Consider the following 19,971-nt stretch of genomic DNA (forward strand, 5'->3'; position numbering starts at 1 on the left):
TTATGTCTATTAAATCTGAACTGATTTTTCTTCTCTCATCCTCAATATTGATATTTTGTGTCTTCTCTCTTTTGTTCTGTCCAACTGGCTGAACATTTATAAATTTTACTGGTCTTAAGAAACAGCTTTTGATTTTATTCAATGTTTTGTTTTTTGTTTTAAATTAATTTTTTTCTCATTCCTTTATTATTGTCTTTCTTTTGTTAGTGAAGATAAATGTTAAATGGCTATAGCAGTAATCCAGTGAGAAGATATGAAAGCCTTGTATAAGATGATGGAGAGTTAAGGTTAGATTTGTGAAATAAATCAAAAGATCTTTATGACTAAATACATTGAGTGGAGTGTTAAGGAAGAAAGTAGAGACCATGGAAATGTCATATTTATAGGGGCATCATTATTGGAGATAAGAAATACAGGAGGAAGTATCCATTTAAAGAAGTTCACAGTGACTTATATTTTGATATACAGATATTTGGTTACCTGTGGGTCTTACAAGCATTATATGCAACAGACAATTGTATACATAGATAAGAAAGTCCTTTAGATTGATATCAATTAAATACATAATGTAGAGAAGTTTTGCCATATGTACCTAAAAGTAAGAAATCTTAATTATTTCTAAATATTCAGAAAATTTTACTCATTTTACTTAAACTATCATGACTTCATATTACTTTGTTTTGTTGTGAAGACAAAAACATAAGCAGAAATATGTTTCATCCATTCTGTTATCTCATTTGTTTGCATGCATTGTACTATAATATGTAATTTCTTTAGTTTTCTCCAAAAATATACATACAGTGAAGTCTCAACTCATTTTCTCTCTGCATGAAGTGTAGATAGCAGAAAGTATCTCAATGTATTGAGTAGAAAATGGACCAGTTTTAAAAGTTGTCTTTTCCATTTGCAAGGATAAAATCTGCCTATCTTTCCCCTCTCAGGGTTATGTGATGAGCCAGAACATTAGTTTCAAATTGCCTGTTTTTAAAGATAGTATATTTTATTTGCTGAAGTGAGGAAGTTTAGGTTTAAGCTACTTTGATCAGGGATTTGCCCTTTGTTCTTTCTGTTTTGGAAATAATGTTCAGAGTATTAAAGTTATTGATTTGTTTGCTTACACTATGGCTTCCCTAAATTACTTTTATATTTAAGAAATTGTTATGAAATTGTTTATCCTACTATCAAGTACAGAGACTATGCAGTAGAGTCCTGTATATCCATTATTCAAATTCAACAATTATCAAAATTTTGTGATGTTTTCTTCATCTATACTCTTGAGTTTTCACTTTCTTTTTCTTTTGGCTGAGTTATCTTAAACAAACTTGAGACATTTTATCATTTCATCCCTTCTTAGTTTAGTATTTATCTCTAAAAATTATGGCTTTCTTTTGTACATCACAAGTAATAACATTAACGGTAAGGCCCTGGTATTGTGTAATCCCTATTCCATAATCAAATGCTTCTGATTTTCTTTAAAGAAGTTTTTTTTACATTGGTTTGTTTCAATCAGGATCCAAATAAGGTATTAGCATTACATATGGTTATTATGTGTTACAAGTCTCTTTCATACTAGTTAAGTCCCCCCTCCCTTTTATTTTATTTATACCGTTGACTTCTGAAAGAAGCTATGTTCATTATCCTTTAGAATATGCCAATTTCTGGGTTATTCCATTTGCTTTCTTGTGGTGCTATTTAACTTGTTCATTCATAGTCAATACTCTCCATAGCTGAACATTTCAATTTCTTTTTTTTAAGAACACTTCATAAGTGACTGTGTGTATTTCACACTATGTCACATCAGGTAAGACATTATCTGGTTATTCCCTTGTAGTGATGTTAACCTTGATTAGCACTGGCAGCCTTATTTCTTCATTGAAAATTTCTTCATTAACCTTTCCTCTAATGGTTTCATTTATTTATGATCACTTCAGAATTCGCTATTTCATTAGGGATGACAAAATGGTGGGTTTTTTAATATATGTATTTTTATTATACTTTAAGTTCTAGGGTACATGTACACAATGTGCAGGTTTTTTACATATGTATACATGTGCCATGTTGGTGTGCTGTACCCATTAACTCATCATTTACATTAGTTATATCTCCTAATGTTAAGAAAATGTGGCACATATACAACATGGAATACTATGCAGCCATAAAAAATGATGAGTTCATGTCCTTTGTAGGAACATGGATGAAGCTGGAAACCATCATTCTCAGCAAAATGGTGGTTTTATAAGGTTATCATTTCTTCAACATTTATTCATTAGAATTTTTTGTAAAGAAGAACTTTCTTTCATTAATTAGGTTTACTTACTTGATTACCCATATGTATAATAAATATAGGAAAGATAAGGTAAATATTTAATTATTTCTTTTAACCTAAAGTATTTTATCTCGTTCTTTTCTTTTCTGCTCTATTGAACTTTTATCATTTTTCATTAAGAATTTCATTTCAATTTAATAAATACGTATTGAACCCTTAATATATGCCAGTCACCATGCAAGGCTAGAGTCACAAATATTTGATTTGTAAAAGAGATATATATGAAATTAATCAGGAGTCTGAAAGTGGTTAACTACTGTGCCTGCCCCAGTCACAAGTCATTCTGTGATTAAACTCCTCCTACACACCCTTGTTGATGCAGCCTTATGAGAAAAATTTTACACAATAAGAGAAACTAGGTTCACTCTCTGGAACTGTACCAAGAAATCCTGAGAGTGAATCAGCTGACAGGGAGAATAGACACTGAAAGTTTATGAATTTGGAGATACCTGTAGCAGGTGATCAACAATTAAGAATAAGTCAGAATGAAGTATAAACAGGAACGAAGATAGCATTGAGAGAGAAGAAGGTAGTTGACAGTGAGTGGAGGGAAAGGATACTTGGAAGGAAAAGCAGATACAAGAATAGCAGAGTCACAAACTGGAGGACATTGTGCCTGAAGATCCCCATCTGTGGTCATTCAATGCACTCTTCAGCGCCGCCTTAAACCCTGAAGGAGCATCTTGTCTGTCTTGTCTGAGGGTCCCTGAAGCCTGACTCCAGGGGCTGTTTGACTCCAGTAAACAGAGTTCAGCTTTTCTTGGGTTCCAGTACAATGTGGTAATGGAGTTTAGTCTTGTTTCTCCATTACCCAAAGTATCCTTACAAAAATTACTTTTTAATTATTTGTAGTTACTTGAGCCTCTGATTTTTGGAACCAAAGTAGCATAACTAACACAATATAATATTATATGAAATGACACATGTATTCCAATATAGTTGCAGTTTGTTTGCTGTTGAAATGTAAAAAACAAAAAAAAAAAAATGCTTTAATTTGAATTCTTAGGATCTAGGTGAATCGTTAATTTCCTACAAGCGATCAGTTTTGCAGACCTGCAGTTCATAGTGGGCAGAATAGATACTGAAAAAACCCACAGATCTGTTATAAAAATCTACCTAACATTAAAGATATAAAGTAAAATTTCAAAAGTAATTTTAAAAACTGTTACTCGTGTATATCATAGCCATTTTGAATTTTAAAACAGATCAAGTGTGTTTCTCTGCAATTTCCCAAAATTACATTATATGGAAAGAATTCAAATACTTTTTTCTAAGTGCACAAGAGTACTGCCAAAGAATGCTTACCAATAATTATACCAATTTAAACACCTCTGAAGATTTCAATTTTCTACCTCCCTGACCACATATCACAGAGGCGAAAAAGAGTTGATCTTGAATTTTTCAAGGTTTGTCATGCTTGCTGAAAGATTTTAACACAACTAGATATTTATATGTTATAAATATCATAATCATTATGTAGGGAACCATGGGGAATTAGCTGGAGACAGGCACTATTCTAAGCATTTTTACAGTTTAATGTTTAATCCTAAATTTATTCTAATGATATCAGTACCATTATCATCCCCAAACTGCAGATGATGAAACTTAAGCATAGAGGGGACTAACTTATGCAAAATCACTTATCTAGTAATAAGCAGAATCAAAATGTAAGCAACCTTTGAAATAACAAAAGGGTTAATGTTAACAAAAGGATCCCATAAGTAAGATGATGAGCATTAATCCTTCCAAACATTTCTGATATTTTCATGATTAATCTGGATCTGATTGCAACATCTTTTAGGCTTTCTATGTTTTAGAAATTAGGAGGCAAAACTTAACTCATGAGACCATATCAGGATTTGTAGAGATAATGCACAGAAAGCACCCGGCCTAATGCCTGCATTGAGTAGGTGCTCCACAATGGTAATCTCCATCTCTGCTCTACTGCCTTAAGCTCCCTGCCCTGCAATATGAACATGAGGACTTGCTTGTACCAGGTCTTGCAGCTTGAGAAACAGTTATCTAAACTCAGTACATTCTGTTGACTATTTACCCCATGCACATCACACAAGTTATTTAGGCTGTCCCTGGCCATCTCCAACTCCTTTGTCATACTGCCAGGTGGTATTTTCATTGTCTTATGCAATGCTGATTTCAAGAGTTAACTTAGAGCTGGGCTCATGCTGGTAGGCCTAGCTATTTGGGAGGATGAGGCAGGTGGGTCTCTTGATCCCAGGAGTTCAAGGCTGAAGTGAGCTATGATCAGACCACTGCACTCCAGCCTGGGTGACAGAGCAAGATCCTGTCTCTGACATAAATAACTAAAAACTTTTAAAAAGTGGAAGCCAGGAGCAGTGGTTCACGCCTGTAATCCCAGCACTTTGGGAACCCGAGGCAGGAGGATTTCTTGAGGCCAGGAGTTTGAGATCAGTACATAGTGAGACCCTGTCTCTACAAAAAAATACAAAAATTAGCCAGGCATTTTGCCACATGCCAGTAGTCCCAGCTATTAGGGAGGCTGAGGTGGAAGGATCTGCTTGAGCCCAGGAGGTAGAGGCTGCAGTGAGCTAAGGCAACACTCTGAGCAACAGCCCGAGCAACAGAGTAAGAACCTGTCTCAAAAAAAAAAAAGTTTACATAGATCCATTCACAATTTTGTTTTTCACGTTAAAATTAAATATATACTTAAATATCTGAGTTCATTAAAATAATGCCTTGAAACAAAGAGAAAGCAAAAAGATGAAAAGGGTGATTGGCTTCAAATGGCACTTATGATCAACTTGCTTTATGGTACAAAAGAACCTAAGTACAAAAGGAAAAATTTCTACCACAGCATTAATTCATAAGGATGGCTTGTGATTTACTAGTAGAGTCTTGATTAATAAAATTTATGCTTAGTTGTTCACTACATTCATGATAATAGCAGTTAATTGCACTAAATGCATGTCAAGTATCTTAAGTGCAGAACATACTAACAAAGGCTTAATAAGTTTTATAATGTAAAAACGGCACAACAAACTGTCTCTTAAATTCTAGCTATGACAAAGAAATTTCAGATGCATACATGACAGGCAGTTACAGAGAACCATTGCTTACTTATTTGTAATAATTAACATACTTTTCTTCAAAGACAAACTTTGCATATCAAAATAATACTTCACATTTAATGGATTCTAATTTTATCCATTGTGACTGATGAATCAGTATTATCATATTTGGCAGTGGCAGATTATGTTTTCCTCATTTCACTAAGAAATTTGCAAGATAACAAATTGGGTTATTAAACTGTTGTGTCTCATAAGATTCAAGATTTAAAACATTTGTGCTTTGTTAATTAATTGCTGCAAATTAAAAACAGGAGACAGTCACATAATAGAGGAATGGATCAGTTATTTCATGAAACCTCCTCTTCATGATGGTAGATTAAGTTAAGCTATGACTGCATTGAATTTGAAAATGAAGAAGAGGTGGAGCTATACCTTAGAGAATTTAATTTGTGCACAAGAAAACCTCATGAATTCAGACTAGTGTGAGAAGGGCTAATTTAAATATATATGGTACATAGGAATATTTAATGTACCATATTTATGTGTACTTCTTTTAACTTTGAAGTCTGTATGACAATTTCTACAAAGTTACAAAATGGTTGTGGAAAGGTAAACCTCTTTCAGTTTTGCTTCTGTCATAGTTTGGAACTTATTTGTAGTTAATGTATGAATTGTTAGTGTATAGCTCAATACTTCTGAAGTTCATAAAACCATTCAGTCCTGTGAGTACATAAACATTTTCCTCTGCAATCAAGTTTATTGCTATTAACTTTATTAACAAATATTCTCCTACAGACTAAACACCTAGTAAGTACAAATATAAATTTTCATTCACTTTATGTGATTATTTTTATGTTAGAAATCAATGGAATCTAAATAATATTTTCCTGTCTGTCTCATTTATACTTAGAATTTCATCATTATCAGCAGGAAACATTTATTGAGTACTCACTATGTGCCAGTGACTATGCAAAATATTTACATGTAAAATCTCATTTAATCCTCACAGCAGCCCTAGAAACAGTCCCAAGTTACACAATTAATATCATCCCCATTTGACAAGTGAGAAAATTCAGTTTTGAAGAGATTACTCACCGCTCCACTGGGTAAATTAGCTAAGCAGCAGAGGAGAAATGAAATTGCTGTCTTTTGGAATGCATTGCTGTTTAACTTCTATATTATACTGCTATGTATTATGCAGAAGAAATAGTCAAAAATGTGTTAAATTTTGGAAAATAAGCCTCTAGCAAATATGCAAATAGTACAGATTCCTTAGCTAGCCTCCACCAAAAGGCAGAAGTACTCAATTGTGGAATGTCAGAAGAAACAAATTCTGCCTTTTAAATAATGATTTGATACTGGGACTATAGCATAGAAAAAGCATATAAAAAATTTACTGTCAAAGTGAGATTACATATTTACAAGTCTACAAAGGCAAGTTAGACATGGTGAAAAAACACTATTATGGAAATATTATTTTGTGGCCCCTTAAAAATTAGAAACTTAACATGTAGCCATTAGTTACCCAGAAATTGATAAAATCTATGTTGTCGGGAAAATGGAGTGTTTCTCCTTTCATTTCCAGTACCGACTTTCCTCTTTCACGTACTGTATTTTACTCATAATTATTCATTTTTTCTCCCCTATTTCCACAAGGCAGAAAAAAGTAAAGAATTGTTTGGGAAACTGTTAGCTTTGCAAATGTTACTAAGTTATATTCTGGCTGCTAAAATGGTTTAAATAGTATGGAGAGAAAAAATTATATACGTATGTAGGTATTGAGAAGATCGTGTAAATATAATTAATACTGTTAGGTAGTAAAGAGATGCTATATGAGAGAAGTGTAGGGGAGAAAGAATATCTTATCCTTCTACCCTCTGAATCCTCAGCTGTAGTCACTATAACAAGATCCATTAACCAGAGAAGAGCATACAAATTTATTTAACATAAGCTTTATATGACACGGGAGCCTTCAAAGGAAATAAAGACCTGAATAAATGATTAAATTTGAGTATATTTTGTGCTAGGTTTGACGAAAAGTGGAGAATTGAGCGGACATGTATAGAAGCCCCCAGAAAAGTATAAATACAGTAAACTTGGAGAAACAGCAAGGCCTGCTCATTCACATTCCTTTTGACATCCCTGTCTTCAACGATAACGATGCTTCTTTCTTTCCTTTTGGTATAGGAGCAGCACCTCTCACGTAAGGATCTTATTTCCTGCTTCAGCGGAAGATCAGAAAATCCTTTCTAGGTTTTATGTCTTGCTTCAGGGGAAAATCATAAAGTCCTAACTGCATGTACCATTTCTCAGATTCCTTCCACTTGAAATATTCAATTTGCCAAGGTGCCATATTTTGGGGTAGCGTGTCCTGAACCCTGTCAGGAGAAACATTTTATAATGCTAGACAAGATTGGTTACAGAGAAAAAATGTTATTTCCCTTGTTTTCATCAGTTTGGAACTACAAAGCAAACATCAATAACATTGTGCCAGTTAAGTTAAACCTTGTGTCAAGGGTAAAATTATGGAATTTCCACAGTATAAAATCACCAATCCTGTCATTCATTCTTAATATTAAGTGAGCTCAGACCCATTTATAGTCACTATGCACTTCTCTTTGCCCTTATCATTCACAACTATTTAATCATTGCTAATTCTGCCCTGAATACAACAGAACACTTAAAGGGAGGTGATACTTAAGCTGTGCTTTCCAGGGAGAGAGAGAGGTTATTATCTCATAGAAATTAAGAAGAAGAGAGAACAGGAAGGTGGAAAATGATCAGAATATATATAGAACGTCAGGCATGTCAAGAAATAATAAATAATAGGAGTAGCTAGATTATTCATGGTAAGGGTTGGGGAATGAAGATGAAAGAAATGAAAGTTGGGGCCAGATGGTCAGAGCAGGATAGTCATATTAATGAAATGAAACTATTATATGCTAATAAATGTATGACAAGCAATTTATGGTTTCAAAGCAGTAGTTAGAAATATGATAGCCTGTGTTTTTAAAAGGTGAATTAGGTGATAATATAGAAGATGTATCAGAAGAGGGAAAAATAGAGGCAAAGACATAAGCTAATAGATTAGTGCAATTATTGAGGCAAATGGAGATAACGACTTGAATTGGGGGTGTGATATTAGGAATAGGGAAGGGAGAGGCAAATTCCATAGGTAGACCAAAGAAAAAATTCCCAGGAGGGTGGAAAGGAGGGGACACTGTGGATTGTGACAAAGGTTGATGACTCTGGTAGCTATCTATATTCATCAGCTAAATAGTATTGCCATTAATTTAACTATGAAATATGTAAGAAAGAGTAAGAAAAGTTTTTCCGAATGTACAAAAAGTACCACAGAGTGGAGGTAAAGTAAAATAAAATACAGGCTTCAGAAGAACTTGTGTAACTGTTAAAGAAAGAAACTTTGCATTCTTTTTATTTTCTATCATGGGATGTCTATTATCTCTATAGGTAATAGCACAAGCAAAATTGAAACTGGTGTATCATAATGTTTTATAATGGAGAAAAACTTCTAAAACTGATCAGAATGAGACCTCAGAACCCAAATATTGTTTTCTGTATAGAAGTAGATCTTAGCAAGAAGTAGATCTTGAGATTTAAATTTAAAGAGGGACTACTACGTAAAATATGAATCCAATAATTTAAACTGTAAATATTTCGAGGAAAAAACCAATAGCCTAATACCAAAAAAAAGAAAGAAAAAGTTAACTGTGAAAACATTTTCGATGCATGGGAATTTTTTTATTGTAAAAGAAAAGAATGGGCTTGGCGCGGTGGCTCACACCTGTAATCCCAGCACTTTGGGAGGCCAAGGTGGGCAGATCACGAGGTTAGGAGATCGAGACCATCCTAGCGAACACGGTGAAACTCCATCTCTACTAAAAATACAAAAAATTATCCGGGCATGGTGGCGGGCACCTGTAGTCCCAACTACTCGGGAGGCTGAGGCAGGACAGTGGCGTGAACCCAGGAGGCGGAGTTGCAGTGAGCCTAGATGGCGCCACTGCACTCCAGCCTGGGTGACAGAGTGGGACTGTCTCAAAAAAAAAAAAAAGAAAAAAGAAAAGAAACATGGGCAAGAGCAAGAACCATAGGCTCTGTTTCTGATTCTGTCTTTGATTTGTTTCATGTTCTAGTATACTTTCCTAATCTCTAATGTTACTGAGTCTAAAATGAACATTATTAAAGTTCCCTTTACATCTCCTCTAAATATCAAACAAACTCATTGAATATTGTTTTTTCTTTATTGGAGAGATCTCAGGGCTTAACTCCTGACCACCAATTTTTAAATTAGAAATAATAACAACTGAATAGGGGCTTTGTGAGAAACAAATTGATATTATCCATCTTTTAAAAGAACTCATGTATATAGTAAAACTCCCATTGATTCTACTTCAAAATTGAGTTTCAAAAATGATATGATTACAAAAATAATCATATTCAGCTTCACAGGCTGTGTGAAGTAGAAAATAAGGGTTCTAATGTTTATGTATCATTTCTGTGAAGTAAATCAGTAAAAATTAAAAGCATGACTCCCCAACCTAAGCTTTACAAATTTTCAGTAGTTTGGTGTGTTTTCTTCCAGCTAATCTTTCACACATATAAACATAGAAATTCATTTAATAATGTTCGCTTCCATAGTGTTTCTTATGAAATATACGATCATATTTTATATGCTAAGCTATGATTTGCTTTATTCACCTAATACTGCCTGAGAGACATCTATTCATGTCAATTGAAATAGATCTGCCTTGGTCATTTCAATAGCTGCATGTTTTTCCATGGTATCATTTAACATCAGGATGATGCAGCCAATGAGGGGACTCCTGGGGCACAGAGAAGAGAAGGGGATAGGGACAACACAGATATTGGTATGGAAAAGAACTGAAGGCCTGTAGAGAGTCATTAGATAACTATGAGAAAATTAACTTCAAAAAAAAGCCTGAATTTTCATCAATTTTTAATTGTTTCCAGTCTGATAAGTAGAAAATTTTTACTCTTATTAAGGTGAACAGCTCCTTTCTTGTGTTTATTAGGCTTTGATTTTTTTTTTATTTCCCTTTCATCTCAGCCAGTTTTTCTTTCATTTTTTCTATAGATTTTTAACATGTTAATAATATTTTATGTTCTTTTTATATTAATAATATTCTCTTTTTGTCTTTTATATAAGCTGTATATATTTTTCCAGTTTGTTGTTTTATTTTAAACAGTGGTTTTTGTTTTGCTTTTTCTTTCCAACTTTTATTTGAGGTTCAGTGGGTACATAGGCAGGTTTGTTACTCAGGTAAATTGTAAGTCATTTGACCCAGCCATCCCTTTACTGGGTATATACCCAAAGGACTATAAGTCATGCTGCTATAAAGACACATGCACACGTATGTTTATTGAGGCACTATTCACAATAGCAAAGACTTGGAACCAACCTAAATGTCCAACAATGATAGACTGGATTAAGAAAATGTGGCACATATACACCATGGAATACTATGCAGCCATAAAAAATGATGAGTTCATGTCCTTTGTAGGGACATGGATGAAATTGGAAATCATCATTCTCAGTAAACTATCACAAGGACAAAAAACCAAACACCGCATGTTCTCACTCATAGGTGGGAATTGAACAATGAGAACACATGGACACAGGAAGGGGAACATCACATTCTGGGGACTGTTGTGGGGTGGGGGGAGGGGGGAGGGATAGCATTAGGAGATATACCTAATGCTAAATGGCGAGTTAATGGGTGCAGCACACCAGCATGGCACATGTATACATATGTAACTAACCTGCACATTGTGCACATGTACCCTAAAACTTAAAGTATAATAATAATAAAAAAATTGTAAGTCATGGGGGTTTGATATACAAATTATTTCATCCCCCAGATGATAAGCATAGTAGCCAATAGGTAGTTTTTAGATCCGTACTCTCCTCCTACCCTCCACCCTCAAGGAGGTCCCAATGTCTTTTGTTCCTTTCTTTGTGTCCATATGCTCTCAATATTTAGCTCCCACTTATAAGTGAGAACATCTGATATTTAATTTGTGTTCCTGAGTTAATTCACTTACGATAATGACCTCCAATTCCATCCATGTTGCTGCAAAGGACATGATTTTATTCTTTTTTATACCTGTGTAGTATCCTACGGTACAAATGTGCCACCTTTTCTTTATCCAGTCCACTGTGTGTGGGCTTCTAGGTTGAATTCTATGTCTTTGTTATTATGAATAGTGCTGTGATGACCATACAAGTGCATGTGTCTTTTTGGTAGAAAGATTTATTTTGGTTATATGCCCAGTAAAGAGACTGCTGAGTCAAATGGTAGTTGTATTTTAAGTTCTTTGAGAAATCTCCAAACTGTTTTCTACAGTGGCTGAATTAATTTACATTCCCACCAGCAGCATATAATCGTTCCCTTTTCTCTGCAACCTCACCAGCATCTGTTATGTTTTTACTTTTCAATGATTGCCATTCTGACCAATGTGAGACAATATCTCATGGTGGTTTTGATCTGCATTTCTGTAATGTCAAGAATTTTTTCACACGCTTGTTGGCCATGTGTTTGTCTTCTTTTGAGAAGTCTCTGCTCGTGTTCTTTGTTCATTTTTAATGGGGTTGCCTGTTGTTTCTGCACGTTGACTTGTTTAAGTTTCTTACATATTCTGGATATTACCTTTGCCAGATGTATAGTTTGCAAGTATTTTCTCCCATTCTGAAGGTTGACCCTTTACTCTGTTGATAGTTTCTTTTGCTGTGCAGAAGCTCTTTAGTTTAATTAAATCCCACTTGTCAATTTTTCTTTTCGTTGCAATTGCTTTTGGGGTCATGATAAAATCTTTGCCAGGGCCTACGTCCAGAAAGGCATTTTCTAGGTGTTCTTCTGGGTTTTTATAGTTTTCAGTTTTACATTAAGTCTTTAATTCATCTTGAGTTGATTTTTGTATATGGTGAAAAATATCCAGTTTCAATCTTCTGCACATGACTAGCCAGTTATCCCAGCATCATTTATTAAATGGGGAGTCATTTCCCCATTGCTTTTGTCAGCTTTGTGAAAGATCAGATGGTTGTAGGTGTGTGGTCTTATTTCTGGGCTCTCTATTCTGTTCTATTGTTCTATGTGTCTTTCTTGGTGCCGGTATCATGCTGTTATGCTTACTGTAGCCTTGTAGTAAAATTTGAAGTTAGGTAGCGTGATATCTTTGGCTTGGTTCTTTTTTCTTAAGATTATTTTGTATGTTTGGGTTCTTTCTTGGTTCCATATGAATTTAGAATTTTTTTCTAATTCTATAAAAATGTCATTTGCCGAACTGCTTTCCAAAACAACTATAACATTTTGCATTCTCAAAAGCAATGTGTCAGAGTTCCAGCTCCTCTGCACGCTTGCATCTTTGCTAGCCCTTAATATTGGTGGGCTTTTGCCTTTGGTTTTTTTAAGCTATTCTAATAGACATGTAGTATCACATCATAATTTTATTGGCAAGTATCTAATGACTAATAATGTTGAGCCTATTTGCATGTGTTTATTTCCCATCTAATTTTTTTCTCTGCTGAAGTGTCATTCAAATCATTTGCCCATTTTTAATTGGGTAATGTTTTTTCTCTATTATTGAGATTTTAGTGTAATGTAGACATCCTGGATATAAGTCCTTTATCAGTCACATGTTTTGCAAATTTTTTTCTCCCTGTCTGTGGCTTATCTTTCTGTTCTCAACAGTGTCTTTTGAAGATCAGATTTTAATTCATGAAGTTCAATTTATCAATATTTTTTTTGATGGGTTTACACCTTTGTGTTACATCTAGACAATTTTTGCCTAATATAAGGTCATAAGGATTTTCTACTATGTTTTCTTTCAGAAGTTTTATAGTTTTAGGTTTGGCATTTTGGTCTGTGGTCTTTTTTGAGTTAAATGTTTAATTTGTTGCAAGGTATGAGTCAAGATTTTTTCTTTTTTGCATGTGGATATTCAAGTATTTTAGCATCTCTTGTTGAAAAGACTGTCCTTTCTTCACTGACATACTGTTACACATTGTTGAAAATTAGCCACTCTTGTATTTGAAGACATTCTGTATGCATTATTATATTTTCATAGAAAGCTGCAAATACAAGTAATGTTTGTTCTTTACTTTAAGAAAAAAACATTTTTTCCTCTTCTAGTGCTTTTACTTTGCTATGTCAATTTTAGAATCAGTTTGTTAATTTCCACAAGAAATTCTGCTAGAATTTTGATTGAGATTGCATTGAATCTATGAATCAATTTGAGAAAAGATAAAATTCTAACATTATTGAGTATATCAGTCTATAAATACAATATATTGATTTAGGCCTTATTTAATTTCTTTTTTCAGTACTTTATATTTTTCTTCATATAAATCTTGTACATATTATCTTAGATTTATAACTAAGTATTTAATAACTTTTGATGATGCATTAGTCCATTTTGACACTGCCATAAGGTGCACGCCTATAATCCCAGCTACTCGGGAGGCTGAGGCAGGAGAACCTCCACCCAGGAGGTGGAGGTTGCAGTGAGCCAAGATCGCACCACTGCACTCCTGCCTGGGTGACAGAGTGAGACTTCATCAAAAAAAAAAAAAAAAATGCCCGAGACTGAGTAATCTATAAAGGAAAGTGGTTTAATTGACTCACAGTTCCGCATAGTGAGGGAGGCCTCAGGAAACATAATCATGGTTGAAGGCTGAGGGGAAGCAAGCAGCTTCTTCACAAGGCAGGAGGAGAGAGACAAGAGCACAGGAGGGAACTGCCAAACACTTTTAAAACCATCAGATCTCATGAGTACTCACTCACTATAAGAGAACAGCATGGAGGAAACTGCCTCCATGGGGATTACAGATCCCTCCCTCAACATGTAGGGATTACAGTTTGAGATGGGATTTGGGTGGGAACAGAGAGCAAAACCATATCAGATGCTATTATAAATGATACTGTTATTTTAATTTCAATTTCCAATAATTCATTGGTAGTATACCGAAATACATGATTTTATATTCTGTGACCTTATATTTTGTAGCTTCTTAGTTTTTTAGACATTTTCTATGCAGACAATTTTTAGTATGCCATTTTTTATGTAGAAAACCATGTTGTCTATAAAGAGTTTTATTTCTTCCTTTGCTATCTATATGCCTCCTTTGTATTTCTCTTGCATTTTAACAGAACTTAGGAATTCCAGTACAATGTTATGTAGAAATACTGAGAGTCAACATCATTGCCTTCATCCTTAAGTATCAAGTGTGAGACTTAACCATAATTTTAGCAATAGGGTTTTGTAGATTCTCTTTATGAGGTTAAAAAAGTTCACATTAATAACTATCTTTCAGAGGGATTTTAAATCATGAATGAATGTTGAAGTTTGTCAAATACCTTTTCAGCATCTATTGAGATGATCATAAAATTTTTCTTCCATAGTCTAACAATAGAGTAAATTATGTTGATTCATTTTTGAAGGTTGAATTAACGTTGTATTTTTGGGATAAACCTCTCGATCATAACGTATTATTCATTTTATATATTGTGAGAATAAATTTGGTATTTTTTGTTGAAGATTTTTACATCTATGTTTATAAGAGATATTCTTTAGTTTTTTGTGTGTTTTAGTTTTTAGTTTTAGTTCTTTAGTTCTTTGTTTCTTGTATATTGTACTGTAAAGTTAATATAATCTTATTCTTGATTCAAATAAATTAAAATAACTAAGCAATTTTGCCTTTTTATAAGCATAAAACACTCATTATATCACTTATAATTTTGATGCTGCATATTAATTACATAAAATCTAATATACTACAAAATGTGTGATGCTAGTATTTATGCTCAAATGAAACCTTTTGAAATAAATTGTTTGCCTAGGGTTATTTTTATATCAATAAAGTAAAATTTAATATTGAAAACTATATGTATTCAGATTATATTAAATTTTTTGGAAAAGTTCTGAACTTAAATACTTGATAAATGTAAAGCTTCTGATTTAAGTTTTAAAATCGAATGCCTTATTAGACAAATTGATAAAATTGGCAGTCAGTAAGGGAAACTGATGCAACACACTCTAATTTTGATGGAAATATGGACTAGAGTAGTTCTGTATGTGTCAATAGTCTTTTCTTATTTGAGGTTGTCTTGAGGTCATATTTCCTTAGGTAACACTTTCCATACAGGATTATACTCTTTTTTTATTCGAACTCCCAAATGTGGATGAATGTGAGAGCTAGCTCTGTTCTTTGATATAAATATTTTTATTCATGTGTGCAAGTCTGTATATATAGAGAGAGAAAATACTTCTAGTCTTACATTCTGGCATAGAGTGAGTGTTTACATTGTAATAAAAAGACTCGGTCATCATATTCATTGGGCTCATATTATTAGGAGCCTTATCATGAGACTGAAAACACATGCAAACAAAATTAATTTTTAGAAGCAGTCAGAATCTTGTTTTTAACCTAAGCTTGTTTAGTCTAAAACACAGACCTGCCTGGAAGTTCTGGAGTATAGATTAGTGGGTGTGTCCACCAGGAGCCATTTTGCCAGAGGGAGTGAGGAATCTTTGTTCAAATAATTCACATGAAGACAATAGATAATAGAAAAAATAGAAGTACTTAAGTGTGCTTCAAAGAAAATGGCTGAAGGACATATATGAGGTGTGATTTTTTAGTGTAATATGGTGTTTGCTATTCAGCTTCATCTGATCTATCCTCAAAAATGAGATATAAAAAGATGGAGTCAGCCAGGTATGGTGGCTTATGCCTGTAACCTCAGCCCTCTGGGAGGCCAAGGCGGGTGGATCACCTGAGGTCAGGAGCTCCAGACTAGCCTGAACCAACACGGTGAAACCATGTCTCTACTAAATACAAAAAATTAGCTGGGCATGGTGGCACATGCCTGTAATCCCAGCTACTTGGGAGGCTGAGGCAGGAGAATTGCTTGAACCTGGGAGGCAGAGATTGCAGTGAGCCAAAATGGCACCATTGCACTCCAGCCTGGGCGAAGAGTAAGATTCCATCTCAAAAAAAAAGAAGATAGAGGCTTCAATAAAACCGAAGGAGCTCTTGAGATACAAACACTCATCACAAGACATCCACAGGGAGCCCCAGGCACCATTACTTTGGCACTGATGTAATGTCTCTTTTCTTACCATCCAATAACTTTTTAACATCAAACTCTAGTGTGTAACATTTTTTTTTTACTTACAAAAGTTCATAAAGAGAAATGTCATAAATAAAAGTATTTATGAACTATGTAATAACTACTGTGGTATATATGTAAAATGCTGTATTTTGGTTTTTAGGCATGCTATTCTTCATACACTAAAACAATGTGTTTGGCTTTAGGTTTCCTCAAGAGCTGAACATGGGAAAAATAAGTGCCGAAATTATGTGGACTCTTTTTGCTCTGGATATGAAATATGCATTAGAAGGTAATTATAAATATTTATACTTATTCAAATACATGTTAGAGTTAAATGGTGATATTGTGTTCTTGGCTTTAAATGTTAAGAATTGAAACATTAAAACACTAATTATTGTGATCAGTTTAGTTCTAAAACTTATTTCCATATGGTAGAAAGATAAGGTCCCAAAGTACTCAAAAAGCCCTAAAGAAGTATATACATTTTTAATTATATGGTCTAAGTTCTTGGATCATGGGAGTATTTCACTGATAGGATTATGCTCATATGCAAGAATACTTTATGGTAGTTCATCTACCAAAGCAGGCCATATTGAGGGGGTGGATGAGTTGTTTAGTCCAGATATTTGTCTACGTGGACTTGGAAATAGTATCCACGGGGAGGCGGGTCAAAATCCTACCAAGTTTACACAAGAACAATGGCAGAGGTCTTCACCCGAAACTCCACTCTGAATAAGTACAAATCATTCAGTGTAGAAAAAGAGAAATACAGCTCTAAGTTAAACAATTCTATAAATATTCTTTGCGTACCCACATTGTGTTTACAGTTAGAGATAGAACCATAGATCCGGTTACTATCCTCTAGAAACTAACAACCTAGTAGAAAAATTTCTTTGTACTTATTCAGTAAATATATATTGAGCCCATAGATACTAAATGACCATTGGTGCACTGGATGTAGGGGATGCAACAGTGAACAAGATAGCCCTGGTCCCCAGACTCATCAAGATTATAGAGGAGGACTACAAGAATGCAAACAGTTGCAATGTGGAGTGGTGAGGACTTATGATGACAGAGTATCTGGAGAAGCACCTACATCAGACCTGGGGCTAGGGGACAAGGCAGGCTTACTATGAGAACTTCCTCTAGGAAAATATAACTTTGATAAAGACCTAAAGGATAGGTAGGAGTAAGAAGAGCTTTTGGTAGGACAGAGCACTAGCAATTAGAGAAAGCACAAGGTGCATTTGAGAAGAGAGAACTCAGTGGGCCCAATGAGAAAGAAAGAGGTAGCAAGAAGTAAGACAGGAGAAATTAGCAGGGACCAGCAGACAGGGCCTTGTGGGCCATCGTGAGGAGTTTGACTCTGTGCTGAGAGAAACAAAGTCCCGTAAAGTATTTTCAGCAGGTGCATGTCTAACTTAGATTTGCAACTTAGAAAAATCATTTTGATTACAATATGGAAAATAGGTTGCAAGAGTAAGACAGGTTTTATAGAGTTCGTGTTTATCATGCTACTGTTTAATAGCTTTCCGGTACCGGTTGCAGAGGGAACATTCAGTTTTTCTTATTTGGAAAAAAAAGGTACTCAATAGATCATAATATCTAGTTTTCTGATAAAGTCAGGCTCTCCCACTCACAAATAGAGAGGTTTATCTAATCTTTAAAATCACACCAGAACTGCTCAGAGGTACAGTTCCTTACTTTGCAATGAGGTGTTTCTTCTACAGTTTATTAATGACCCAGCCCTTCCTACCTCTTCCATCTTTGTCTCCTACTAACCACATCCTTTTACATCTCTCTGCTTTCACTGTCTCTTTGGGACCCCAAAATTCTCTTAAATCAGACAGGAACTACCAGTCCACTCAGCAAATAACTTTTTTTCAGATAGCATTCACTACCCTAGGCCTATACTCTGCATCCCCCCACCCTCCTTGAAAGTCTATCAGGCATCTGAAAATTTTTAGGATCGATATAGATTCTTAATCTCCTCTGTCAGAACTGACTCTTCCCTACTGTTCCCTATAGCAGTTATTGGTACCGCCATTTATGCAGTTACTTAAGCACTTATGGGTTATCATTGATTCCTTTATTGTCTTCACTACAATAAAAGTTTATTCCTGCATGAGGGATTTTTTGGCCAGCTGCTCTGATGCCTGGATTTTTCTTCCCACCAATCTTCATAAGCAGCCATGTAGGGCTCAGCTACCGACACCTCCTCAGAGAAGATTTCCCTCACCGCATTATCTGTAGTAGCTCCCAGGAATATTTTAATCTGCTGCATAACAACTAATTTTATTTGTTTCTTTGTTGATTTGATTATTTCTTATGTGTCTTTTTTACCACAATGTAATTTTTTTGTCTATGACTTTTACCAACATATCTACATCACCTATAATGATGTTTAGAAAATAGAAGCTACTCAATAACTACTTGTTGAACAAATAAATTACCAACTTTACCAGGTAATCCCAACTCAATGGATTAGTGGAAAGGGCAGTAGAGGAGACATCAATTTGTGACTGTCTTTTGCTGTGTGACCTTGGGAACATTCCAAGAGCTCAACACCTTTGTGTTTCACTGTTCTCCCCTTTTGTTTGAGTAGAACAAAACTCAGTGCATTTTCAAACATTTATTGCCTTTTGTATCATAATGTATAAGCCAAATGTTATAGAAAGTTGATAATTAACTTTACCATTTAAGTTTTAGAGTAAATGTAAAATTTACTCTAAATCTACGTCTTAGAGTAAATTCAACTGGGGACTTAGGTACAATTCTGCATAACTGTATTTTCCATATGTAACTATGATTCAGCATACTTCATATATATTTTGAAGATTAAAATGTTTTAATGCTTTTTAGTAGAATAGATGGTCTTACTAGTGACATTTTCAATGATATGAGATTAGAGCTTTTTGAAAAACAGAACTATGTTAACCATGTGTCAGTCCTTAACACAAGCCTGGCATGTAGTAGTTGCTCAATAAATAATGGTTGCATGAAAATCTAAGGTGCACTAAAGCAGTATGTAAATGAATATATATGTGTAGATTAGCGACATAATTCAGAATTATTTTCATTTATATTAGAGCCAGGCAGTTGTACATTGTTAAAATTTCCTATATGTTTTATGTATGTTTGTTTGTTTGAGATGGAGTCTAGCTCTGTCACCAGGCTGGAGCACAGTGATGTGATCTTGGCTCACTGCAACCTCCGACTCCCTGATTCAAGCCCTTCTGCTGCCTCAACGTCCCAAGTAGCTGTTTTCTAGTCCCTTCTATATTGAAGTACATTGTTCATCATTTTAATTGTCCATATTGATATTTGCACAACAGAATAGTAAAGCTTTAGCTCATCAGAATGCCTTTTAGCTTCAGTCCTTACCCAAAGGCTTTCTAATATATAACAATCTATTTTACATTAGCAAACACAGCCCACAGAACAT

General features: G+C 34.5%; 1 protein-coding gene across 2 annotated transcripts in view; it reads left to right on the top strand.

The window, feature by feature from the left end:
• Positions 1 to 19,971, top strand: part of UNC13C (unc-13 homolog C) — a 661,317-nt gene that overhangs the window by 422,898 nt on the left and 218,448 nt on the right. For both annotated transcript variants that reach the window (XM_063716164.1, XM_024232533.3), the window contains exon 18: positions 16,730 to 16,815. In XM_063716164.1, coding sequence (XP_063572234.1) covers positions 16,730 to 16,815 — 86 coding nt within the window. The remainder of the gene's footprint in view (positions 1 to 16,729; positions 16,816 to 19,971) is intronic.

The sequence above is a fragment of the Pongo abelii genome, chromosome 16 (assembly GCF_028885655.2).
Source record: "Pongo abelii isolate AG06213 chromosome 16, NHGRI_mPonAbe1-v2.0_pri, whole genome shotgun sequence".
NCBI classification, from domain to species: domain Eukaryota; kingdom Metazoa; phylum Chordata; class Mammalia; order Primates; family Hominidae; genus Pongo; species Pongo abelii.